The sequence below is a fragment of the Embiotoca jacksoni genome, unplaced genomic scaffold, assembly GCF_022577435.1.
Source record: "Embiotoca jacksoni isolate LCO1_2020_lvr unplaced genomic scaffold, fEmbJac1.0.p SCAF_19, whole genome shotgun sequence".
NCBI lineage: Eukaryota > Metazoa > Chordata > Actinopteri > Embiotocidae > Embiotoca > Embiotoca jacksoni.
The window spans coordinates 1,810,644-1,838,481 of NW_027185329.1; the positions used below are offsets into that span (position 1 = coordinate 1,810,644).

Here is a 27,838-nt window from a genome sequence, read left to right on the forward strand (position 1 = left end):
ACAGAAAATAAGCAATATGCATTTTAAAGGGTTCCAAGAGTAGCTAGTTAAAGGCCAACGAGGCTAAAGAGATATGTTTTGAGCTTTCTTTCAAAATATATGTGGTTGTCATGGGAATCTTTGAGTAGAAATATGGGCTTTTAGTGTTCCATCTTTTTTCCCCTCAGTCCTCTCTGTCTCTGTCTTTCTTGGCGTCTAAATCGGTGTTTCACTGCTGGTATGAGGTCATCCAACACCCCAGCAGGTGTTGCAGTGTATTTGTGCTGCCGGGTAAGAAAAGAAGGAGCTTAAGACCACAGCGGCACGCACACACAATGCTGAGCTGCTGCAGGTATCGCAGTCAAACAGAGCAGCCCAACTTTGGGACAACAATAAAGAAAAATATTGACCAGACTTTCCCATAACCCCGAAAGTAAGAAAAAGTTCAACAGAGACCAAGAGAAACAACTTTTACAACTCGCGGTCGCACACCGAGACGAGTTTTCTGTTCCCCTTTGATTGAAAGGGGAACAAACTTGAACAACAAAATTTTTGCCAGAAAGCTTGTCGTCACTGCAACTTCAAATGCTGAGTTGAATGATTTTAAAGCAGATTTTAATTACAAATATGAAATATTTAGTGCTTTCTGCTTAAAATAATCAAGTCCACTCCTTTTGGCATTTGAATTTGCTTCTACTTAAGCAAATAATTCATTCATTCATTACTTAAAATCATTTAAGTGCGACCACCTGGCTCAAAATAATGAAGTAAAATCAACTCATCCGGTTTTACAGTGTGCATTTATAAGCAGGCTCTCAGGAGTTGTTTACACTACGAACTAGCGTCGACTACACACCACCACACCTCCACAGCTCCTGACACCTTGAAACGGTGTTCCTGTGTGGGCCGAGCACTGCAGCCACTTATTCGTGATTGATGCAATATACGTTACAGTATAAATAGTATCTCTGTTGCGGTAAATGTTATGTTTTTGGTTATTTATGGGAAGCGTGGGTTGCAGGGATGCAGGACGAATTTCAGAGAAATACCCAAATGTCCATTATTTGTATGTTCAGTGAAAAGAAATACAATAATTCAGACACTGAGCTCCTTATGTCTGTCTAGTTTCAGCTGGTTGTTCAGCCTTCGTCATCCTTCGTGCTGCCGTGTAACTTTTCCTCAAAAGAACACAGTGCATACTTGAGACACTGGATATCTTTGCTTTTGGGGAGGAGCTACTCAAATATTGTTTCAGTGTCCTTTTCCAACGCGGCAAGGAACATTTTCTTTGGCTTTGGACGGCTGTTTCCTTTAATCTCGTTTGACAGCGACCGCCCATGTCCTCCACTTCCTATTCTTTCTTCTTTTTTTTTCTGACATTTAACCTCATTTCCTTGATGAAAATCTCTTCCCGTAACCATCTCCCTCCAACTTTCTCAGTCTCCCCCCCCATGTATACACAGCATTCTGTACATTTTAAGTACCTAAGAAAGACTTTGAAACATCCTGACCTCTAATTAACACCCATGAGGACCCCCCCCTCCTCCCCCCATGCTCCCCATCCCACCCCACCTCTTGCCCAACTCACAGTTTCCATTAGTTCACGGCAGTTATCTTGATCATTAGGTGCCTGAGGTTTGCAGAGAGCTTCGCGTAACGTCCCCGAAGGTGCTTCTCTGTCAAACTAGCCCAAAAGTTTCAGCAGTGGAGGTGATGTATGAACTCAGTTAATCAGTTAATACCCCAAACTTGTTAGGAACCATCCTATTATAATAATAATAAAAAAAAAGCACATTATTTCTGATGGGGGCTGCCCGGCTGTAATTCTCCCATATGAAGAGGTGCCGTCGACTCAAATCCATCCGACAGCTGCAGACTGAATATTAAGACTGCAACTATTTCCTGTTATCGATTAAGATACAATTTATCATTTGGTTAAATAAATGACTTCAACAACTGATAGTTTCTGTTTAATTTTTTTCAGCAATTGACTAATCGTTGCGGCTCTATTAACCTTTAATATCTTGGCATTCAAAAGTATAAAAATGAACAACAGTTTTCTACTAATTTTTTCTCGTGTTAAAACTCCCATATGAGCTTTTACTCAAATACATATTATTGCTCATGAGAATTTGCCTATTTTAAAGTTTTATTTAATGCATTCGTCCATCCGTCAGCAGCATTAAACTTCGGTTTGTACATTTTGTTCTGTTGACGCCGTTTATTCTCAGCTTCGACGCGATTCAACTCAAAAGCATCTAATCCCAGCAAATCTTGTCCTTGTAATTATTATCAAACACCGCTGTCGTCTTCTACAATGTCAAACACGTGTATCTTCCAAAGACTTCTCTCTTTGGAAAGTAAATTTACTTGAATAATATTAGCAATTCAAATAGATCCACGTCTTCAATCTGTTACCCGTGGTGTGATCACGACACGAGAGATGAAATGTCTTTTTGGGGGAAACAAACAAGTTTAATTTTCAAACCCCTCTTAATTCTTTGTGCATCCGTTGTGATATCTACTTTAATTAGCATGATCAGCAGCTGTGTCAAGTAATCAGGGATGAGGAAGGGAGGTGGAAATAAGACGTCTCCTACCAAACACTGAGGCAATTTTCTTATCTCCGCTGCCTCATAACATTAAGTGTATTATTGGGTTATAAAATAGTGAAAGAGAAGAGGAGTTGGTGGAAGACAGAAATGTGACAGAAAGTGAAGCCACCCGTTGGTTTGTGAACGAAGCCTCGAGTTTGGATGTTGGCCGGCGCCATCTTTGCTAGTTCGGAGCGGTTTGAAAGCAGGAAGTGACCATATTTGGACGAGCTGGAGGGGAGGAGCGAGAGGTGGATCTGACTCAATCTGATTGGAAACCCGACGACGCTACGTCCCGTCCACCGATGGCCGTAATCTGACTGCACCACAGGCCTGTCAATCAAACAGACACGCCCCCAAAAACACAAATTAATGACGGATTATTTTCAGATGGATCTCCAGAAAACTAATAAGGAGTGACTTCAGATAGCAAAACAGAGATAACTCGTTGAAAAAATGTATTGACTAAGAATTTTATGAGACCAGTTGAATGGGAGTCTATGGAGTCGGAGGCTTTTTAAAGCCGACCTCTAGTGGTGATCGGTGGTATTGCAGCTTAAAACACTTCCGCATCGGCCTCATTTTTCAGACCCAGAAGCTACGAACACTTTTATATACAATCTGTGGGGTGCACACACTATTTAAGTAAATAAATAGTAGTTACTGGACATAACTACAGTTCTATGAGGTCATTCGTATTTTCTTTGGGAGGTCCAGGGGTGGGCATTATTAATATTGGGACAATATTGTAGGGAAGACAATCGATGAACAATCACACAAAACCAGATTTTGGATAATCATCAATAATATGCAATAATAACTAAGTTATGGAAGAGCAACTAGGACTGTCTGCTTTACAGTAAAGTGATGTAATTTTCTAAACGTGCCATGCAGTCTTTAAAACCCGCAAAAGACAATGCGTACGCTGTAGTTTCATATAACTATATTGACATAACATCAATATAAAAGCATTGCAATTATTTGATTCCACAAAGTACTCAGAAGCCTGTTCAGGGAGCCTTTTTTAATCTCTCTGAAAGAAAACTCCTGCATCCAGGGTTAGATGTTACGATCATGGCCTCGGGGCTCAGACGAGCAGGTTGTGTCACTGACGTCAGCGCAAGGCAGCCGAGACGGATCCATCCTAATTAAGTGCTCAAGAGTTCGAGAGGCTGCGAGCATCCTGCCGTTGATCCCGGCTGCGCGCTCGCCCGGGGATCCGAGGCAACCCGGGACGAAACACTTAGATTAAAAAAAATAAATAAATAAAATAAAAAAAATTCAATTAGGTTTGGTTTAGTCGCATGTTGAGATAACAGGAGCTGACGTGAGTGAAGAAAAAGCATAAAATAATCACATAAAAAAAACAACAGACTGGAACATAAAAAAAGAAAGACAAAAATGGAAAAAATTCATAGAAACTTCAATTTCTTCTTGAACTTCAATATATTAAAAGGGTAAAAGCACCTGTGCGGGTTTCAGTCCGATTTGCATTTTAACGTTAATTCCCTGAAGGGTTGTAAAACATTTCGCTCCCATATTCAGAATGATACACGTTATTTCTGCAGACTGGCGGCACGTTAAATCTTTTCCAGTTTACAATTAAGCTGGTGACGAAATAGAAGAAGAAAACACACAAACTTCCCTTTCCTGGCTATGAAAGTGTGTCTGTATTACTTCCTGTTGGTCTAGAAAAGAGGAACATAAAACTAATGCTACTACTGTTGATAATATTTATTCATTCCTAAAACAGCAGTATGACCTGAGTGTGATCAACATGTTTTTAGCTCGCAGTTTATGCAGTTATTATATTCCCCTGTAGCCTACAGACAAAGTTAATCCAGCCTGTTTCAGTCATTAAAAACATGAATCCTCCTATTTATTGCGTAACTATTTCACATACAGTAGCTGGAGGAAGATGCATTTCTTGTCCAAATTGAGACTGCGGGAGGTAGACGGTGATGTAGTAAAAGTATTTTTTAAGCCCATGGGTGTTATACTTTGAAAATCGATTTGTTTTTTTTCCCGACAAACTTCCTGCCCGGCCGATCTTTCTCGACTCGAGATTTCCGCTGTTTGTGTAGATTGCCGTTTGTTGGCAGGACCCGTTTGTGAAGGTGATAAAATGAAGCGGTTCAAAGTGAACCGACCGGAGTTGAGAGATCTAAACTTTTTTCAGTAATGGCAGCTGAGGGAAGAAGGTGATGAAAAAAACAAAAAACAAAAAAACATGAAGGGAGGATGCATCCAAAACAACACGGTCTACGGGATTCTAATTTAAAGCGATAAAAAACAACCTCCCACTAAGTTTTGACGTACCGAGGGAGAGACGACTCAAACACGTCGAGCCAAATTAAACTTGAAAAACGCAGCGCATATATTTTTACGTCCTGACTTCATAATCCGGTCGTTAGAAAGGTCTTTTGCAATTATTTCCTCCATTCTGATGGAAAACACTTGAAAGTCTATAATCATAATTGCGTCGGAGGTCTCGCATGAGAATCACGCCGATTAAGCTCCTGCACGCCGACACCGCGGCTCCACGGCACGTCAGGAATTGTGATTAATTCCTGATTTCCAGTATTATGGCATTATATTTTGTAATATGGAAGAACAGAAAAAAACACAACAACTTTGAACCACGTGCTTTGCAAGTTAAGTGTTAAAAAAAAAAAAAATATGATTCGGGCCCATCAGCAGGAGGCTTAATGACAGGGTTGCGTAAATCAGCACAATACTCCACCAGAACATCAGCCGCTCATTCACACAAATCTGCAGCATTGTTATCTGCAATGAGACTCACCCGAGGCAGCGATTATTAAATATTGATTGTGGCTGCCGAAGATTTCACGAACTGGATTTTTGGAGCTTGTTCAGCAGCCGTATAATTACCTGCTTTTCTTATAAAACTTCGTTCACATTTTTTAACAACAGATTTGATATTTTACTCGATTGAATTAAAATCAAAAGACCATTTCCATGTCCCAAAAACATAAAATATGGTATGAACTCACCACCACCTGCCTCAAAATGAAAGCGGAGAGCACCTCGAACGTGAATTTGCCTCCGCGAGACTTCATCAATCATTTAAAAAAAAAAAAACAACAACAACCGTCGGATGACAATCTTGGATTTATTTGTTGGTCGTTATCAGCGTAGCGCAGCACAAAAATAAAAAGGGCTGGAGAAACGCCGGTTAAAAAGCCAAAATAAAGGAAATGAACACCCATTACAACCAACCAACAACTGCACGACCTCGAGTGAGAAACCTGCTTTATCCTAATTTATACTTTCAGTATATATATAAAAAAAAAAATATCAAGGTGAGCCGTGGTGACTAATTATGGGAGATATCACAGCTCACTGTGTCGGGCAATTTGTCATCATTGTGTGGTGATGGAGGGGGGGAAGGGGTGGAGAGGCAATGGAGCACGTCCCCCTTATTAAGCACACAATCATCGTTTAATAGCACGGCCGCTATAGAAGCATGCAGAAGCAGAATGGCCTTCACTATGGGATGGTTCCTCTTCTGTCGTTATACATTAGCTATAATTAGAATTCAGATGGAGAGAAGCCATTAAACGGAAAGAATGGATACTCAAGCACTTTTGTACTCTGGTTTGGAGTCCAAAAAAAAAAAAAACCTGCACCGCTGCTTGAAGAAGACTGTCTGAGACCTTAACCGTTAAAACCAGCGGGAGGATTTATTACCACGACGCCGCGGCGAGTTTCTTTGAAGGATTCGGGGAGGGAAAAGGCTCGAGATGAAGATTTGGACAAGCCGGCGGGGTTTGATCCGTTAGGAAGTGGAATAAAGTCCAATATTAACAGTTTGAAAACGACACGCTCACCCTCTGACTTTTCAGACAAAAAGAAGTGTGTGTTGGGGGACTTGAACCTGAGACTTCAAAGCCTTTTCCGCATAATTGAACCCCCCCTCACCCCCCCGGGAAGTGGCGTGACGTCGGCCCTCCTCTCGGCGCGTTTTGAGGGAAAGATTCGGGGAATATAAATGCCATTGTTAAGATTTAAATGGGACAGGAATCGGCAGCGTGGTTTTAACCGCAGCCTCCCTCCTCCATAAAAAAAATTCCGCCACAGGTGCCGGTGCACTTCAAAGCTCTCCTGATAGTGGAGGTGGGGTGGTGGTGGTGGTGGTGGTGGTGGTGGGGGGGGCCTTATGAATATTTTAGAAACAGGTTACAGTGTTAAGCTCTGAGGATTGTGGCATCAAACTTCAAAACGTATAACAACCCCGAGGAGCTCCTAATGAATGATTCATTTACAGTCGAGCAATTGTGTGCGACGAATAGAACTATTAAACAGCAGGTCATTTTCATAGTGTATGATTAAAGTGAGATGCTCTTATTTGGGATTTTTGTTAAATAAACCTCTTTTTTTAAAAAAACAACAACCCAAAAACACAAAATCTGAGTGTCTGAAAATACATATTTGGGTTATTATTTATGCTGCAGAACAAACTGTAGGTGTTTCGGTCACGGCTGGAATTGATTACGGTTGTTAGTAATGTCATTCATGATCTTATAATGTGCTAGAAATCAATCATCAATCTTTCAAATTTGTCCAGCTGATGTTATCGGGTGACTGTAAACCCGTCTGTCCGATTTACAACTTCACGCCAAGAGAGAGAGACGTATGACGGCAAATGTCACAGAGGAAAAATGGGCTGGTAAAGAGATGCTCGCCTTCTGTTTTCAGTGGGAACCAATAAGAAAATAATTTAATTCTACGTGCCGGCGTCACACTTTGTCAGTCTAACGGGTTGGAAGTTTAGAAAGCCATCACAAAAATAAAAAAAACAAAAACAAATCATAGAACAGAAGTTATGATCGTAACATTTCAGTGCAAACGGATGACCTTATTAATAAACTCTTGTTGGGTGGAGCGACTGATGTGTCTACAGGGACTGGTGTAGTTCAGAGGGGGCAGAGTGTAACCCAGGTTATTTTCTGTACCTACAATTTACTGACGTTCCCTAAACGCCTCACATCCATAGACGCTACAATTTACCGACGTTCCCTAAACGCCTCACGTTCAGAATCGCGGTAGGCACTGCAATTTACCGGTGTTCCCTGAACGCCTCACAGGCCATCGGTAGCGGCTAGCAGAGAGGAAGTACTGTTTTTTGTTTTTTTTACAGTGTACAATAAACACCCCAAACTATTGTCTTCACTTCATTTTGATATGTTTGGACTGTGGGAGGAAACCGGAGCTCCTGCAGGAAACAGAGTAAACAAAGAACCCGGAAACTCCGCTGGCGAAGGACGGGCGAGACTCACGACTCGGGACGAATGTGGGATTTCAGATGTGAATAAATCCACATGTTGTTCATCTTCATCATGCTCAAAGTGAATTAATGGTTTCCAGGATTTATATCCTGATTAGAAACGGGGGGGAGGGGGGGTTTGACTTGAAATTTCCAAATGGTTGCATTTTTCATTTCAGAAGTTTTTTGCTGATGTTGTGAATTCAGTACCTGAGGTGGAAATCGCTGTCAGCATAAAACACAACCTTAAAGGCTATAATTTTTCCCTCCCTCGTAAATTGATGATTTTTTTTTTTTTCCATGATAAAATTCATGCAAACCGATGTAAATACGTCAATAACAACGCCGTGCCGGCCGCTTCTGGACGGTGTTTCATTAAGTGCTAATTTCCGCTTTGGAGGAGCACAATCGCACTTCAGGCTTTTTACATGCATCTGTTTGATTAAAGAAAAAAAAAGAAAAAAATGCTGCACTTCCATCACAGTCAGCACTTTCCAAATCTCCAGCCATGCGAGCGTCAGATCTCCACTCTGTCCGTGGCCTTTTTTTTAACTAATAACTTCACAGCTCATTTCCCTCAAACAACAAATTATTTCAACATTAAACTTTTGGTTTTCCACGTCGGTTTAAGGTCCCGACATTAAGACGCTTCATCCGCAAGACAATTAGGATGTTGCAAATGGTGCCGAACCCCTTCAAGGAGGCAGCGGGACAAAAACTGAATCGGCGATTGGCCTCATCGGCGCAACTGTGACCCTCTGATTAAAAGAAAAAGGCACAAAAAAAAGTTTGGACATTAGTTTAAGTTGATCTGCACATGTAAGAAAGGCAAAAATCTCGTGCTCATCCAGCTAGTCAAGAGTTCACTCCACAGATCTGAGGCATGCGGGGGGGAGGAAGGGGGGGGGGGGGTCGTGCGGGGTTGCCATCTTGTCTGGCCGGGTCTGCGATTGTGCAGTGGCCAGAAGGTAATCCCTCATTGGGACTAATTATCCTCGGTCTCCGGTGAGATGGCAAATCAGACCGGCTCGAAGGAGCACCGAGGACCAGACCGCGGCCTCGAACGGCGTTCCACGAGCTCATTTCTACGACAGCTCGAACTCACGGGCGGGAACTTAAAATACATGTTTTTAAGAGAGATTTTTTTTAAAAAAGAAAAGGACAGAAAATGTCCCGGAGGAAGTCCTGAAACGCAGGAGAAATGAAAAGTCACCTTTAGCAACACTTCAGAGAATAAATGGGGCTTAATGGTTCAAAGAGACCGTCGAGCTTGTGGCTCTGTTATCTCTGCCGGCATCGAAAGCTATGTTTGGTCTCATCAACTTCCTGCTTCGCTTCGCTTCCTTCCTTTTTCTTCCTTCCAGGTCCATCACTTGTTGAGTTCCTCTCTTAAATTAGAGCAACGAGGATTTGAAGCGCTGCAAAAAGTGACCAAGTTTGCGACGTGTTTCTAACGCGTCAGATTCTCTGATGTCAAAGGTTTACGTACGATCGTTAGGCCGATATATAATTACATTAGCAAGCTGCTGTGTGTCATGGAAGCGCTGGTGACATTTGGAAATGCATCTTTTTCTCACGCACGCAGCTTTTGTGACAATGACTGCTCTAAAAACCAGCGCGTCCAAGTGACCCGTTTTTTTTTTTTTTTTTTTTTCCTCTCGCACCAGCCTCGGGAGAAGTGTCCCGGTTTTAAACTCCAGTAAGTCCGTTTACCGTCCAATGGCCGTGTCGGACATCACGGCTTCTCTGCCGCAGCGTTCAATTTCAGGATTAAAGTCGTAAAGTCCAGCTTCAAGGCCGAAACGCAAGAATTTCCTTCCCGCTGAGAGTGTCACTTTTTTGCAGTGCCGCCGGCCAGCTCACGGCCCCATGGACCCGACTGAGGCCAGGAGGTATTGTTCTCCCATTTCCCCTCCATAAAAACCTCCTTCCTGAGCCCAAGCTCACACACACACACAATAACCCACAGGCCAACTATATTTAAGCTCTCCCAGAGTTCAGCAGAGAAAAGGAGGGTGAGTGGAAATGTTGACATTACACACACACACCCTGAGCATTAAAAAAAAAAAAAAAAAAAAAGAAACTTGTGTACACACCCACCCACGCATTCCCACGGCATCTTGTTATGTGTACAGTATGGGCTGTACCGCGCTCGTATTTGCTCAAGCGTCCCGCACGAGAACAACTTTTCAACATCTTGTTTTATTCATGCTGCATAAACAGCCACATAACATATGTCTTATTGATCGCTGTTGACTTATGCTAATGCGCCCTGACGTGTTGTTTTCCATCTGTTAATACGGGGGCTCGTTTTTTTGGACACTAAAGCAATTTCACTGAAAACCTTTTCGACCGTTCGATTCTCCACGTGTTGGGTAAAAAAAGATACTTCAAAGACGTGCAAAAGGGGTTGAAAACTGTCAGCCTTTATTCTCTGAAGATAAAGATTCCTGTCTTCTGTCCGTCTGTCCTACAACGAATATTATTGTAAGAATCTGGCGTGGAATAATCAACAAATCACAGTAAAAAAAAAAAAAATCCTCTTTTTGCTTCTTTTCTTTGGATTTATTACCGCTTTTTGTGGCAAGTCATGATCTCATGACTTGCCACAAAAAGCCTTCTATCTGGCTCAAGTACGCACAAGTGACTAATGAGATAAAAAAAAAAAAAAAACACATCACTGCAACATGCAGCCTTGATCAGTGAAAAGCACATCAGGCACACGAAACTCAGCCGCCGTACATCTGGTAAAATGATTGATCGTGCGTCGGCGCGCTGCGATGTCTCTGATGCCGCCTTATCAACACAGCAGCCGGCCTCTGATGACTCGCAACCCGCAGCGTTACTCCATTCATTAGACTCCGTTTTTTGGGGAAACTTGGCTGAGTCTAACTGAGCGCAGCCAGGGGGGCGTCTGAAGCTTATATAAATTATATAAAAGTTTTTTCTGACCCCCTCCCTCCCTGAAAGCATTATTATTCGACTAAAGTCAGTCACCGTGCAGTTCAGAGATTTTGTGGCACTTTAGTGTCATAAGTCCACCTGAACTGTGAATGCAGCACTACATGTACATTATGATCCATATCATGTGATAATTACAAACCACACAGTGCTTCCAGCGAAGCAGCGGCCCCCACTTTGGTTTAGACACATTTTGCTGACCGTTAGTGATACGACTGAGCCGCAATTTATTCCAAGAAGCAGTCGAGGTGTCTGTGGAGGATGACGTGGGACGCGGTGTGAATATTCAACGTGTTAAAAAACATTACCAATATGTACGGGAAATGAAAAAAGTCATGCTTAAAATGAAGTTTTAGGATGCTCCAAAATTTTGTCCTGGTGGACCAAAATAATAATAAAAAAAAAAGTCTGGAGCCATTTTTCAGAATTAACTGTGTATCAAAGAATCTTAAAGTTAAACCAAACATAAAAGTTTGATGGCGCCGATGTCTGTTTCTCCGGTCCGGTCACTCGTACGTCCGGAGAGCTTCGTTATCTCCAATGCTCGAGAGATCGTTTCCTGCACATGTTTATTTGGCGCTTATAATAACTGGTGAATCATTGCTAATATTTCTATTTGCTCTGCGATAAAGAAATATTAAATGAAATATTTCAAACACAAAGGAGCTTGTTAACGGGAAATAGCTGACCTCTGTAAAGGTTGTCATATATGAACAGAAAGATGTTAGCCTTGGAAGATCGCCGGTGAATAGGATCATATCTCTAAGTGGTACTTATGTTCAAGAGGTCAAAGGTTTCCACTGACAGATTTGCTTTCAGGTAGTTTTCAATCAAATTATTAAAGTGGAAGCTGCATTGTCATAATAAGCTTTTTTTTTTTTTCTTCCCAAGTATATTAACCCCGAGTTTCATTATTATAGAGAAACTGAATTTTCATGAAGCTCCAAAACACAACTTTGCCAACCAATTTGTGCATTAATGTGAGATGATAAATGCGGGCAACGGGCCAAAAAAGACTGCAGGTTTAAAAGGAAAAGAAATAATAATAATGATGGCCGGCGAGTACTTAACTATAAGTGCCAAACCACTTAAGAGTAAAATAATATTCAGCAAACTGTGCGGCCATCAAAAGTAATACTGATAAAATGGATCATCTCTCACGTACTAGAAAGGTTAAAAGGAGAAAAAAAAGAAAAGAAAAAAGCTTCCTCAAGGAGTGTAGTTTGAAAACTTGTCTGAGGGTGCTTTTGCTTCAGAGATGTCAAACACCGTCGAGGTCTGTTTGTTTACTGGAAAAACTAAATGTCAGGAACGTAACTTCTGCTCCCTGAAGGAGAAGGAACGAGGCGTGACACGTATCGTATGGGATAATCACACATAATCAGTGATGACAATTATGTAATTATGATTACACTTCGAATTAAGTTAATCTGCGAGTCATTACTTGGTAGTTTGAGCATTTGCCTTGGCAAAAACACTGCAAGGTTATGGATGAAGCGCTTCTCCGTGTTTTCTTATTGTGCTTTCTATCAGCTGACTGTTACGTAACCAATGTTTTCTAAGACTCGCCACCATCCTAATAGAGAGGTTAATTTAGCGATCAATTCTGCGCGTCTTCAGCCAGCAGGTTGGTCATAAAAAGATATTTTGATACTCGTAGATAATAATAGATAAAACGACACCACGTGAAAACAACAACGCACCAATAGAGGAGGAACATCTGCGCGACGCGGCAGAGGAAGATGCTACCGGAGTGATTCCCGCTTCTGCACTTACAGCCGAGTAACTGAGAGCAGTCGGGTCAATAAATCAATAAGTCTCTTAACTTTAAATCAGCACTTTTGTTTTTTCATCTTTTCTACCTCCGGCGGCAAGATGACGGATGATGATGATGATGATGACGACGGTGATGACGGTGATGGATGATCTCTGTGCCGCCCCCCCCCCCCGCCGCCTTACCCCCGACTAAACTACAATCAATTAAGTGGAGTCCCCCCCGAGCTGTAAATGAGACAATCAGCAAGATGTACATCATAATCAACGTGCATATCAGCCGTGGTGAAAAATAAAATTTAAAAAAACAGCACGGGAAAGAGCCGACGGTGCTTCGGTAGATGAGAGAGTTTCAGCTGATGACATCAAACTGTGCCGTCAGAGTCACACTGGAGACGTGAAACGTCAAAACTTTACCAGAGCAACAAAAAGCGATGAAATGAAAAAAGGTATTAAAATCAATGACATTCAAATGTAAAGATTTGCTGATTTTTCTCTTTTAAGAACTTAAAACCAACATTATTGGCATTAATGAGTCAAGAAATAGTTTGAATTTCTTCACTTACAACAGTCATTATCGAAATGAGTAATGACAGGAATTGCCACTGGTGCTACTTTTTAATTTAACTGTTCCATTTTTGTCTTCATCATTTCTTAATCATTTTAATCGCACCCCTTTTACTGCTCTTATATTTTGCGTTGACGCCTTTTAATGTTTAATGTAAAGCACTCAGAGCAGGAGGTGGACATACAGGTGAACGAGTTGATGACAACTACACTCGCTACGTGACTGTAAAACAAAGAAAGCGCAATAAAAGTCTAATATTAAGTTATCAATGGACAAAGATCGACCTCAAACTGCTGCAAGCCAGACCACAACGCACCCTGCATGTACCTACTGAAGGTAGGAGTATATTTAGGATACGGGTGTCCTGCGGGTTTTTAAATCTTTTTTTTTTTTTTTAAAGGTTTTTCCGATTAAAAAAACCCCAAACAAACATCTAGATGCCAAAAGCAGCTGATTGCAGTTACATTTCCACAGCGTGCTGGTGTATTTTTTTTCCACAGATCATTATGAATTCAACTGGGATGACAACAAAGCAAAAAATGTTTTGCACACTTATACGTGAAAGGTCGGAGGTAAAAAACAACGTGAGCACGCGGAGTGCAAGAGATGGAGAAACAAAAGCGATAGAGAGTGTAGAAAACTAGTACGAACAAAGACAGAACAAAAAGAAAAGAAATGGACAAAGCGAGGAGGCATGTTTGGGCCTTCTGGAAGGACGAGTTCATCCACATGGTGTCTGTGAGTAAAACATGGCTGACAGCAGCAGCCTGCAGCTTTAATGAAAGTGTCTGTGGAGGGGAAAAGGTTTCATTAAAATCATATTGGAGGGCTGCATCATTTCATCCTCGCAGCCCACACACACACACACACACACACACACACACACACACACACACACTGGGGAGCTAACAATCTCTGTAACCTCCCCATCATCCCATTTCCCTGACTCGCTTTCATCTGTGCAGATCTAAAAAGGCAAGAGGAATCATTTGAAGCAAAGCTGGGCGGATGTGCTCTGATAACTCTCCTTGGCTTTTTTTTTTTTTTTGTGCACACAAAAAAATATGACAGCCGATGTGGCGGAGCTGCTACAAGCCAGAGGAGGAAATATTCACAGGAACAGAATGAGTAAAAAAAAAAAAAAAAAAAAAAAAACAAGACAGCTGTACAGCGTTTAATATTATTATGGTGCCAAGGATGTGCGGGAGATGACGGGCCTCGAACACGGCTATTAACTTTGCTGTCAAACACCAGAATTTCCAAAAATGTCCCATTCTGGCTCCAAAAAAACCCTCTGTGACATTTTAAAAGGATTAACGAAGTCAAGCGATGACTATTTGACAGACTTTAGCTGAGCGGACAAAAAAAAAAAAAAAAAAGAGGAAGTCAAAGGAGGTTAGTTGGGAGATCTGAGATTCCTCCGAGGACGGAGGAGGACGGAGGAGGACGGAGGAGACGTCGGGGAGGGGGAGAGGTGTTTCAGAGAAGGCTGCCGGGATGCATTAAGATACAGGAGAAGGAAGCAGATAAGGTCAGGAGGGCCCGACTGCAGGATTGAGACCCGGCCTTGGAGGGGGGAGATACGAGGAGGAGGGCCGGCGGCGGTGGTGAGATAACGCCGAGGGCCCCCGCCGGCTGAGAGATGAGGGCGGCTCCAAGGTCGGCGGGAGCGGCAGATGACTGCATAACATTACCGTGATGCAGCGCCGCGCCACGGAGCGTGGGCTTTCTATTTTTATTTATTTGTTTTATACCTCCATGTCTGAGAGCGTATGTAGGATGAGCCCGGTGAATCCATTGTGCTTTAACCGGATTTCCAAATGGAACAAAGCAGCAGACGGAGGGGACCTGTAAAGGTATAATTTCACTTAATATTCAATCACTGAAAGCAACAAGACACCGCAAAAAGCCTGACCGCGACCCAGGCCGAACAAGTGCATCGTGGGTAGAAGTCAACCGTTTATCCAGTAACAGTACGTCCTCGTTTTCTACACTCAACGTGATTTGTTCAGAGAAGAAGTCAGATTTTAATGATATAATAATGAATGAATATAGAGAATAAATGAGCGACATAATGTATTTTACAAAATATTACTTTTATGGTTTAAAGTACCCCAAAAAAAATCATCTCTACAGTTTTACATCTCATTTCTTAGGCTTCCCTCAACGGTTTGTTTTGCGTCTCTGCCTTTTAAGGCGCACTGACATCACTGACCTCTCCTCTGATTGGCCGACTCTTTTTCGGAGCGACGTGTTCGTAATTTCTTCGGTATTTTCTCTCCGCGAGAAAAATGCTCGCTGTTTTTTTTTTTTTTTGCACATAAAAGTTCGGAAATTAGGGTCGTGTTGACACTTAGTGTGAGTTTGTGACATCACAAACTCACTGTGACATCACAAACTTAGAGAAATCGAAAACGCTTCATTCAAACTGGAATCGAGCTATTTGACGCTTTCACAGTAGATTTATTTAGCACCTATATTTCTTTTTAAGTAAATACGGGACCTTTAAAATGTACAGTTTTGGGTAAATCATTGCTTTAAAGTGTCTATTTAAGCTAACGAATTAATGCAGCTCAACTTTACATGAAAATCAGGTCACGCTCTGTTTGTGTAGAGGTGAAGGTTCTCCAACAGCTAAACTATGAAAACAATGCTAAGTATGCAGGCAGTATGCAGGGCAGGAAAGCTCTTCAACACTGATAGGAACTATGCTGCGGGGGAGGGTGGTGGGTTGGAGGAGTAAAGGGTGAGAGGAGGTGGCAGAGGAGCATAATGAAGAGAAAAGAAAGGGTTGGCAAGGTGAAGATAAGGAGGGGGGGGGGAATGAAGGATTAAAGTAGAAGAGAGGCAAAGAACAAGAAGAAAAAGAGAAGAATACAAAAGGGGAGGAGTGAAAGCGGGGGGAGGGGAGTGGATGGGAGGGAGGGGGGAGGGGAGGGGAGGCTGAGAGTGATGAAGAGGAAGAACAAGAGGGATTAGGGTGAGGATGGGAGGTTCAGAAAAAAAAAAAGATCAAGTAAAAGGAGTGGAGGAGGAGAGGGGATGCTACGAGGAGGAGGAGGAGGAGGGGGGGAGATGTACAGAGGTAGAGGAGGTAGAAGATGAAGGATGAAGAAAAGCACGAGAGGATACAAAAGGAGGCGCGAGCAGAAAAACAGCACTTTTGTTTCCGTTTGGTTTTTTTTTTTGTCTCGCTTTTTCCACCTGTTCCTCGAGGCGTTCCTAAATAGTCCACTTACAACTGTAAAGTGGACGCTGTGCAGATAATAGAGGTCAATGGAAGTGTGTGTGGGGGGGGGGGGAGGGGGGAGGGGGGGTGTTGGGAGTCTCGAGCCTCTGTTGCGGCGCCACGGTCACATGATCCTTTGTCGTCTGACATGTATACGTGCGCGTTAAGTTTCACGCCAAACAAAACGTGTAACTCTCACGCCCCCCCCCCGCCCCCGCCCCCCTCCCCCAGCGTAGCCATCTCACGTTTGTGAGCTTTAGCGGACGGGCGTGTCAATTTCACGCTTTGCCGTGACGTACAACACGACGAAGATTTAAAGAAGAAGGGTCTCCGTCCAGAAAACAAGGCACTGTGGATTTGAAGCCTTCAGCCCCGACCATGAATCTCTGATGTCACAGCTCCACTTCCTGACAACGCAGTGATGCTCCTCTGAAGTCCCGTCTCCCCCCCCCCGTCTCTCCCCCCGTCTCCCCCCCGTGTCTCCCCCCTCCCACCACCACTTCCTCTGCCCCCGAAAAACCTCGCTCCTCTGCCAGCATCATTTCCACAGCACCTTCCCCACATGTTTATGCTGCAAGGCGACCGAGGCGAAAGTTGCAAACCGACTCAGCGCTCTCTAACATCCCCCCCGACCCCCCAACCCCCCTCAAACTCTCCTGGATCACCCCCACCCCCACCCTCCCCCACCCTCCTCAGGGCGCAGCCTCATTCTCCAATTTACTGCTGACATTTTAGAGGAGGTGGATGGTGGGTGGGTGTTTGTGGTGTCTGTGTGGGGGTGAGAAAAAGACTCTAAAAAGGGAAAATCTGGGAGGGAATCCTGCAGCATCTGGATGCTATTACATTACATTATCTTGTCAGAGATAGCGGCAGCGTCGGGGCATCGGAGGAAAAGGAAAAAGATGGAGGGAGGGTACAAAAGGAGGTGAAGATGTAATTGGAGTGCGGTTAATAGTGCTGACAACTCAGTTTGCAGCTGTTTGCCTAGTTTGTCATTGCCGACTTAGAGGCTGAAAAGGGTGGTGTGTGTGTGTGTGTGTGTGTGTGTGTGTGTGTGTGTGTGTGCGTGTGCGTTCTCCTCAACAAAAAGGAGTACATCTTCATCCTGCGCAAACATTCAAAGCCGCTGGATCAGAATTAATTCCCTGACAAAACCAGCAGCAAATCTACTTTATATCTTTTCATACGCTGATACATGAACCGCCCTAAAAGTTCCACCAAAAAGTAAAACACCTGTTTTTTAGTCCCACTCAGACAGTATATCTTCACAAGATTGAAATAAAGGAGAATATGAACCTCTTTTTTTTTTATTTTATTAAAAGATTTCCTGTCTACAATGATATTATCAGCAGCACGATTCCCCCCCAGCCCCCCCTCCCCTCCCTCCCACACTAAATAAAATGGGATGACCTGGTTTTATCTAACAGTTATTTCATGTTCCCCCGGATTAAAATGTTAATAATAATTTAATTTTTTTTTTTTAATTTTTTTTTTTTAAATGCAGGATGAGATATATTTCGGTGCCACAGCCGACGTTAACTATGAGAAGGGAGGGATCAAATTAAATCTGTGTCTCCATTAGTTACAGCGGGGGCTGACAAAGGGCCCTCGCGCTTCTGGAGATAAGGAAGCCGTTAATCAGCCGAAGTTTCACCGGGGCCTCCGATGAAGGGCAGGACGATGTGACAGGCTTAACAGATTGTTCGGGGAAGAGAGGGGTGGCGAGCGGTGAATGACACCGAGATGAGGGGTGTTGGGGGGGGTGGGGGGGGGGGGGGTGTTGGAAACTGCAGAGAAGAGAGGAAGAAGGACCAGACGAATATAAAAAAAAAAAAAAGTTACACAGGAAGTTACGCAGACGAGAGGAGCCCTGGAGCTGAAATTTAAAGGAAGCTTAAATCTGGAAGACGCTGAAATTTCTCAAAGTTTTCAAATGCACCACACGCTGCCTCTCAGATTCGCTGCCATAAAAAGGTTGCCTCGATGTGAATAAATCATTATTCGGTTTGCAAAAGGAGTTACTTCAAGTTTTTTTTTTTTTTTTTAATTAATTCCCGCATACTGGAGCTTTTTTAGTTGAAAGAGACTTCTGGAAAGCGTCTCGCAGCTGATTCATCGGTAAATAACGTCACGAGTCGATCAACCCTGAAAACTCTGTTTTTGTTGTTGGTTGTTGTTGTTGTTTTTTTTTTTTCACTATCTGCTGAACAATAAAGCGAGTTAAGCATTAGCTACTTTTTTTTTCCCAAACGCACCTCCGGGGGAATTCAGCAGAGGAGACGGTGGCAAACGTGACATTGAGCGAGCGCCGAAATAACCCATTACCGTGGGTGTACACGAACGCACCGTCATGCTCAGTTGATCCAGTCACCTCCAGTGCAGGAAAAAATAAAAAAAATAAGAAGCTGAGGAATAGAAAGGAGAGAGGGGGGGGGGGGTAATGGAGCGCGGTTGCATTATTAGCTCACTTTCTGACCTTTCAACTGTGACCTTAAGTTTGAAAAGAGTAAAGAGAAAGGGGGGGGGCGGGTGAGGTGAAGAACACAAAAGAGATGCAATAAAATGCGGTAATAACCTTTATGGACGAGCAGATGCTCACCGGCTCTCTGTGGGTGGGTTGGGGTTTTTTTACCGACACCGTTTCAAATTCACTTCCTTTAGTAATAGTTGCAAATGAAGCGGCGAAGTACTCGTGAGTCAGAGCGGACGACGGTAAATAATTACAATACGATATGGAGACAGTGAAACAACAGGCCGAGAAACACACACACACACACAAAAGTAAACATATTTGTGTCTTTGTATGTGAATTTGTATTTCTGTCTGTTTTTAAGTGAATAAATTTTTTTCAATATCCTCTCAAACTCTCCGATCCTCTAAATGCCCACTTGAGTTTAGATGTGAAGCGCCAGCAAAAAAAAACAAAAAAAAACTCCACTCCAAGCAAAGTGACCTCCACGTTTTTTTTTTTCCATTGTCTTGTTTCTCCATCAACAGCGTTTTGCTTACACTAGTACCAGTCACAGTTTACACCCCCCGGAGCGCCGAAGAATAGATTACAACCTAACTTCAAACAAAATCCATCATACGTGGGCTCGTTGTACCGAAGCTTGTTTGAAATTGCAAGGTGTCGGCTCTTCATCGAGGTGAGCGGACTGCATCGTGCAAATTGAAAGAGGAATCACGCCAACGGATCTGAAATAAAAGTCCCTTTGGGATTTTGCAGTTTTGATTCGAAACAAAAAAAAATGATCGATTTTGCATCCGCTTTTTTAATAAAGCCAGTTTTTTGGGGTTTTTTTGGAGGGGGGCGGGAGGGGGGCAAAAATCGCGGGGAATTTCACGCCCTCCAGCGAACATCGCAGAGATTGCCTGATTTCGCGTTAACTAGAAATCGCGGTATTCCCGGAGGGACTGAATAAACCACTAAAGATTAGAAATACCGAGAACACTTCCTGAAAGCAGCAGCGGCCGACGTCTGAGGAAACCTGGAGTGTTTGTTGTCTGGAGTAACGGGGAGCTCTCGTCGGGCATCTGTAACGTGTTCACGCCTTTATGAGAGCAAACGTCTTTTCTTTTTTTCTTTTCTTTTTTCTTTTTATTAACCAGTCAAACAGCTTCTGTTGACGAGCCACGGTGTTACCTCCGCGGCGGTCGGTTCCTCGGAGACGGACTCGGCCCTCGTCTGTTGCTCAGATGTGTTCAGAGCTGCTCCGCTGTTGTGGGCTCGGGCACGTACGGGGAGAAGGGCAGCCAAGTTTTTGCCAAGCTCTTAATAAACCGCGGTTGGGAGTGGGGAGGGAGGGGGAGGGGGAGGGGGGGCACTGATATATATATATATTTCACACCGAACACCGCTTCTTCACCGACGCCTCTTCTCCTGTAAGTTTCAGAGTGAATTAGCTCCTCTACTTTCTACGGGCTTATCTATTTTTGTAAATAGGATCACAACGCAAGAAAAGAAAATTAAAAATAGCTGCATCTCAGAGCATCCTCGGGTTATTGTCGAGAGGCTGCGGGGGCTCTGCGCCGATGGAAAGTAAAGAAATATGCACTCGGCTGCAGCACGACAGAAAAAAGATCTTTCTTTCTCCAGACATTTGCTGAGAGGTCCGTTTCTTCTTCCGGGTGGATGACTTGGACGGACACTTGGCGGCCGCCAATTAGAAGAAAATCTGCACAATAGACAATATTTTCAGCTGACTAATGATGGCCACTTCAACATTATCGTGATGATCTACTTTCTACTCGTGGTTATCTCTCTGTGGATGCCAATTAGAAAGTGCAGACAACAAGGCCTGATGGGAAATATGCACCGCCTACAATGTTGATATATTAAGATTTTTTTTTAGGTGGGGGGGGGGGGGGGGGGGGGGGGGGAGCGTGTCTGTTTGATTGACAGGCCTGTGGTGCAGTCAGGTTACGGCTATCGGTGGGCGGGACGTAGCTTCGTCGGGTTTCCAATCCACCGCTCGCTCCGGCCCTGCTCGCCCCAAATACGGTCATTTCCTGCTCCGAACTAGCAAAGATGGCGCCGGACAAAACCCGAACCGGAGGCTTCGTAACGGCCGTTCGCAAAACCGACGGGTGGCGTCGCCGCTGGTTGCCGGTTGGTCTGAGCCCAGCCACCCTGCGGAGGAAACCCATTTGTGCCGCTTGCATCTACAATCTCATCCTTTGGGTCGCCGACCTAAAGCTCGTTACCGTCGGTGAGCGTCGGGGAAACGTAGATCGACTGGTAAATTGAAAGCTTCGCCTCCTGGCTCGGCTCCTTCTTCACCAAAAAAAAAGTCCAACTGCACCGAAAACTCAGACTAATGAACTTTCCACCGTGTTAACTGGCATCACCCCGGTGAACAAGGACAAAAGCTTCCTGCTTGAGCCGCGGCAGCGAGACAAGACGGACAAAGCGTTTTGTTTTTTTCCTATTTCTCTCTTAATTCCCACTCCAGCGCCGCCGCTGTGCTCTTCCAGCCTCCTCAGACACGTCTAATCTTCTCATCCCACGCTGCTCACTCGTCCTACCAGTCCGTTAACCCGGCGAAGGCAGATTAATAAGAAACGAATCCCTTTAATTCACCGCAAATGTGCCCCCCCCCCATCTTCTTTTAACAAGATAAGCCGCCACCGGACTATAATAATAATACATTTAATTTATGAAGACCTTTATGTGATACGGGATCTCCATCTCGGGAGTGGATTTCTGCCGACGGCGAGAAAAGATACGACGGCGTCGAAGTGGCCGTTTCTCTCTCCTCTGAAACTCATTCAAATCGCAGTTGACATCATTTATCTGTCCGTTTCTTGGTCAAACTATGAGGCTAATTAATTCACCCATCAGGCATTCGTAAAAAAAAAATGTAAATGCCACAAGCTGCTTGTTTCAGCTTCAACAAAACCTCAACTTGCTTATTTTTTTTTGCTATATTCTGACATAAAAAAAAAAGAGTATTTATCGTATAAAAGCAAAAATAAACAGAAAGGTCAATAATGAAACCAAATCGTGTTTTTCAGCCTGAAACAGAAAATTCTATTCTATTTTTCTGCAATACATTTTTATGTCTGCTGGGAAGTGAAACTTAAATTATGTTTCCATCTGTGATGCGTGTTTGCCCGATCATTTCTGGAAGCAGTCATGAATCATTCAACAGAAACAAGCCTGTGTGTGTGTGTGTGTGTGTGTGTGTGTGTGTGTGTGTGTGTGTGTGTGTGTGTGTGTGTGTGTGTGTGTGTGTGTGTGTGTGTGCAACAACAATAACACATCAGATCCTGCTGGGTGTCACGTCTCGCTGCGCTGCAGGTGTCTACTTCCTCCTTCGCCGTGTCGTTAGTTTGTTATCAGGTGTACCGGCTCACAGGTGACTCAGGCGCGCGGCGAACAATGAGAACATACGTCGACCGGTTGCCGGGCAACCCCGCATAGCTGCAAACTTTCTTTACACGAACGGGAGTGACAGTCGGCTCTCCTCGGTAAGCTCGTCTCTTAGCTGCGATGTAATCGATCACACCTGGTTTACTCTTATCGGTGGGGGGAGGGGTGGTGGTGGGGGTGGAAAACAGAATTAAGATTAACAAGGAGCAGCAGCAACAAAACAACAAAACAACAAAACCGAGGCTGAAGATCTGGAGGCGAGTACAACAGTCACGACGTTAAATAACTGCAGGTGGAGTGGCAGCGAGCAAAGTGTAAAGTCCGGTTTCAGAGGCGTGCGTAGAAATACGTGAAGTGATTTCTGCCTAAAGCAACTATATATATATATATATATATATATATATATATATATATATATATAAAAATAATTTGTATATTAAGCTTCAGCCAGATGAAACTACAGATGTCCGAGCAGATGTTCCGAAAGGCTCGGAGAAGCTTTCCAGAGGCCCCTTTGACAAATATTTACGCTCAAATTCTTTGTTCTGGCTAATTTACAACTCGCCACCGCAGGAACTCTGACCGGAGGAAAAAAAAAACAACAACCCGTCACGTTTGCCTTTTGTGTAACGCCTGCTGTCACCCCGAGTCATTGTTTTGATGTACCTTTATATTGCCGTTCATTCAGCAGATAAGAGTAGAAGCGTCTAATTTGTGCTTCGTCAGCGAAACCCCCTCCCACCACCACCACCACCACCACCACCACCCCCGTTCCCCCACAGAACTTTCTGCGGCAGTAAAAAGCCTGCGAGCGGACCACGTGGAGGAAAATTAGCAAAACTCTCCAAACCTTGGTTGCTTTGCCCTGCTGTATAAATCAAGAGGTGTACGCATCGTTTGCCAAGGGTCTGTAGTAAAACTATTCAAAGGACGCAGGCAGTATAATGTACTTCAATTCGAGTATAAATCAATTCATATTCAAGTTGCACATGGACAATAGAGAACACTTGTATATTTATGTAAGTTTCATTTTAAAATTTAAAAAAAATATCCACCAGAAAAAACTCCATTTGCATGTTTGTTGGTGGCAGCTTAAGCCTGCTGATGGTGCACGCATGTATTAATCAACAGGGAAATAATGTGATGTAAAAGCAGATAATACCAGTTTTGAAAAGCTGATTGCTGTTTGTGTGCTAAATAACAAGTTGGCACGCAGCGTTTCATGTCGATTGCTTCGGTTTTAATTTGTAAAACAAATGCCTCAAAAGCTACTCCAGTTCCCCCACTACCACCACGACCTCCAGCGTGACCTCTCTTCCGAGTGGGATACCTGCGGTTTCCTCGCCATTGTTGTTGTCAAGTCCGTGTCAAACCATTTTCACACTGGAAGAGCCAAACCAAAGCCTTTTTTTTTTGTTTTCCTTCCCTCCCTTCCCTGTCAACGACGACGTCAACAGCTGCTACAGCAGAACACTGGGAGGTCGTCCCGCTTTACAGGAGCGGGTCACTTCTTTAAAAAAGAAAAAGGGCAAGAAGTAAGAACATTTTGCTCGACCTGCACCTATCGGTGCGCCACTTTAATCCTCAAATACCTCAGCAAACCGCTGGCACAACCTGCATGAGCCTGCTCAACCGAGTTCCTGCCAAATTGGCAGACGCACTGATTAAGCCTGAAAAAGAAGCTGTAAATCGTTGGTTTACACAGCAGAGAGAGGGAGAGTGAGGGGAGGGAAGGGGGGGGGGGTGGGAGGGGGGGAGAGAGATCACACTTCAGTGCATCGCTTCAAAGGAAACTTCAAAACGGTGATGGAGCACATGAGACCAAACGTCCTGCCAGGCATGCCAAGTCCAAGACAAGTCGACACATTAATCCACACATAACTGGGACTCCCACATCTGCATCCGAATCATAACTCTGCAATTATGTCCGACAAAACTTTATACTTCATATAGCGATTTGACGTGCGAGTCTCTGGATCTTCAGTCCACTTCAATCACTACTCATATCATCAGTTTGAGGACTAAGTGGGTAATAAAGAACATATTTCACAATTAAATTGGACCAGTTCTCTGATCAGCTGGGCAAAAATTCCCCTTAAGCTATTACAATTATGGTGTTCTCTCCAACTCGGCATTAGAGATGATAACCAAACCACATGCCAGAAAGTCATGTTTACCATTATGCAGTCTTTTTCAACAAATAAAAGTTGACACTTCCCTAATATAAGATGTATTTTAATCATATATCATGCCGAATATAGCAGTGGACCGAAGTTAATCCGAAAGCACTCATGTCGTGGTTTAAAAATATTCGTATTGGCTGTAAAGTGAAAATATGGGAAAAACCGCTGGATTTTAAATGGAGTTCTGTTCAGGGCGCCCAACTCACCCGTATTCTCCTCATCGCAGCCACAATCTCCACTCGGCTGCTCGGCCGCGTCACATCCAGACTGCCGATATACTGTTGGCCGGGAGGGTGAAAATATGACAGGTTACAACACATTCGTGAAACAATTTAGTGTTTGTTTGTTAGTTAGTTATTCACTGAAAGAGCTTAATTAACTCTGCGTAACTTCAACGTCTCTCGGCTCGCAAAAACAACTTACTTTTCATTGCAAGCAAAAAAAAAAAAAAAAATCTCTCCCGATTCGAAACGACGTAATTTTCAGTCAGCTTGAGCATTTTTTTTTTTTTTTTTAAGACGTTATTTGTGTTAAACGTGAGGCAAAACACAAGGAAAACATTTGGAAACACACATTTGAATGAAGTGCAGTGTTAACTATTGGCTGTTTACACTGAAAAGGTTGCTTGTGAAATTCACCTTTGCCTCGAAGTTGATCCCATGCTGGAACGCTTCCTCGTTGTGCAACGGGATCCTCAGATCATGTCCATCATCCACCAGGTTGTACTTGGTTTTTCCAGGCATTTTTAAACCGAGCAGTTATTACGTCCAGAGAGGGGAGAACCGAGAGGACATCGACGAGGAAGCAAACCGGTGGTGGGGGGGTGGAGGGGGAGGGAGGGAGGGAGGGGGAGGTGGAAAAAAAAAAAAAATCCAAGGAATAAAAATTAAATCCAAAAAAAATCCGGTCAGTGGATGTTGTCCATCGCGGAGAAGCGTCCCGGCGTTGCACCGCTGCTTCAACCGCCTCTCAACAGCGGCCAAGTGGCGGCAACAACTTTCACCGGAGCGCCGGTGAAGAACTGCTGCACCGCTTTAACGTTCACCGCAAAACGGCGTTGGAAAAAAAAAAACAGACACACTCAGTCACGCAGGCGGGCAGAGACGGCGTCATGCGGGGAGGAGGGGTGGGTGTGTTGGGGTGGGTGGGTGGGTGGGTTTGGGGTGGGGGGGGGACAGATGTGTTTTCCCGACTTTTCCGGTGGTGAGTGTGGAAGTTGGTCGGGTCCTGCCTCCGGTTCTGGACTCCTCTACTACCCTCCCACCCCTGCACGGAGGGAGGGCGTGATTGGAGGAGTCCGGGGGATCCCACCTGTTTCCATTGGAACAGAGGCGCACCGTGGCCGTCTGAGGGGCGGGGCTGCGTGGGCCCTATGGAGGCGGGGCTCCAACTCTTGGACCAGCCCCTCTTTTCCTCCCCCCCCCTCCCCCCCCCTCCCCTCCCACACACACACACACACACAACTTGAATGGCTTTCCTGCAAATTGAGAAGTTGTATAGCCGCATTTACTGGCTTTGCAAAGAACAGTGGTGAAACATTAACTTGCATAGCTGCACAATGTGCACACTGGGAAAATAAATTGCCTATTAGCAGATGCAAAAAAAAAAACCAAAACAAAAAAAAAGAAGAAGAAGAAAGAAAGGGCCTCTAATTGGCTGATTCAAAAGCATGTCAGGAAATGTGTGCTTTATTTATCTCTCGTGAGGAAAAACGATCAGAAATACTGCCGTGAAAATGAGATGCAATTTAGCACTGCTGAAATTAGACCTAATTTGATCTGTTCCCGATGAGAATAAGAAATATTAACAGAGCTGAGGCTGGTGAAGGGTAATCACTGCAGGACTGTGCTTCTGGAGGCAAATAAAAAGGACAAGGCTACCAACTAGTGGCCGTATCTGCTAGCACCTTAGTGGGACGCAGCTCATATGGAGGTGTCATGCAGTAAAAGGTAAACAAATTACATAATCCCAGTTGTTGTTGTTTTTTCACTGACATATAAAATGAACCAACTGAATTGTTCAATAAAAGATTGAACCATAAGACTCAACTTTCAAGCTTTAAAAAGCCTCAACCCCTCAAACACGTTTCGATAGTACGCTCTCATATTATCAACTCGTGAAGGTTCAAATCTACACGCAGTATTTTTGAGGGACATCTCGATGTCTTTCTCCCCAGACGAGAGCAGCTGCCGTCTCCGCGTGAGGAATTATTTCCGAATACAACTGGCTGCCCTCTTTAGAGACCCCCGAGTGCTCTTAAGGCTCTTTAAAAAGGATAGAGAGCAACTTAATCCTCGGCAGGTCGTCGAACTCACGTTGATCTGTTCATTAGGGCTCCGGCTTTTAAAGCGTAAGCTCGAAGGACGGGGTTGTTTTTTTGTTTTTTTTTAGATCAGTGCATAAAAACAGCACGGTTCTCCTCGGAGGCCAAATCAAGACTTTAAAAGTACGCTCTGGAAATCTTCTGTGGTGATTTTGTAGAGATTTTCTCAAAGAGATATTGGATTCACAGTGGGAAACGAATGTGAGCTCATAGTGACCTTCGACCCCTCCCAAAATCAAATCAGTCCATCCTTGATTTGAATTTAAAATTTGTCAAAAATGTGTAGGAAATGTGTAGCGAGGGCCAATGTGATTGGGCAGTAATCTTGACCTTTGACCTTTCCAAAATCAAACGAGTGAGTTCACCCTTGGTGACAAGTGAGGTTGTTTTGTTTTTTTTCCAAATTGGAAGAAATTCTCTCACGGCGGTCTTGAGATATCGTGTTCACAAGAACGGGACGGACGGAGGCATTGGAAAAAAAATAAAATAAATCACTCTCGATATCATACTTACGTGGTTCTGACCTGAAGGGAACTTAGTCGTTAAAAGTGGTCCGACTCGGTTCAGGTGAGACTAGTTTCCACACCGTGCAGGTATTTGTCAAATCCAGCAGCTGACTTTTTAAAAAGACGCTTTCCACACACACACACACACACACACACACACACACACACACACACACACACACTGATTGGTGGCCTTTTCAGCTAAATAAATAATGGTGATTTTCAAAGAATGTGGGCCACACAACAAGAGGAGTAGATCCACAGACAAGAAAGCGAAGCAGCGAGTCAAATAATGACAGCGGTGCGAGTACATTCCTAATTTTGCCCGAAGCTGTGTAGCAACGTGTAATATTAATGCGACAGAAAAGCCGTGTGCGGCTCACACTGAGTTGTAAATTAGCACAGAAATATTCCTGTACTGTGCTGATACAGAAGGAAACAGAGACAACGGTTAATGGTACGCTGTAAAAAAATGTCCGTGAAATGAACAGTAAACCGCTGTAAAAATCACGACATCAAAAACAAACTGTAGATAGAAAAACAAGTGTTTGATTTACTGAATT

The 27,838-nt window shown here is 43.8% G+C and overlaps 1 protein-coding gene across 3 annotated transcripts in view; it reads right to left on the bottom strand.

Annotated features, from left to right (window-relative positions):
* nos1apa (nitric oxide synthase 1 (neuronal) adaptor protein a) overlaps positions 1-25,637 on the bottom strand; it is a 143,004-nt gene extending 117,367 nt beyond the window's left edge. For all 3 annotated transcript variants that reach the window (XR_011178401.1, XM_069152982.1, XM_069152981.1), the window contains exons 1-2: positions 25,085-25,637; positions 24,653-24,724 (exon numbers count right to left, since the gene is read on the bottom strand). Coding sequence is in view for 2 of the 3 variants with exons in the window: in XM_069152982.1 (XP_069009083.1) it covers positions 24,653-24,724; positions 25,085-25,189 (177 nt within the window). In the remaining variant the exon portion in view is untranslated. The remainder of the gene's footprint in view (positions 1-24,652; positions 24,725-25,084) is intronic.
* Positions 25,638-27,838: the final 2,201 nt, after the last annotated feature.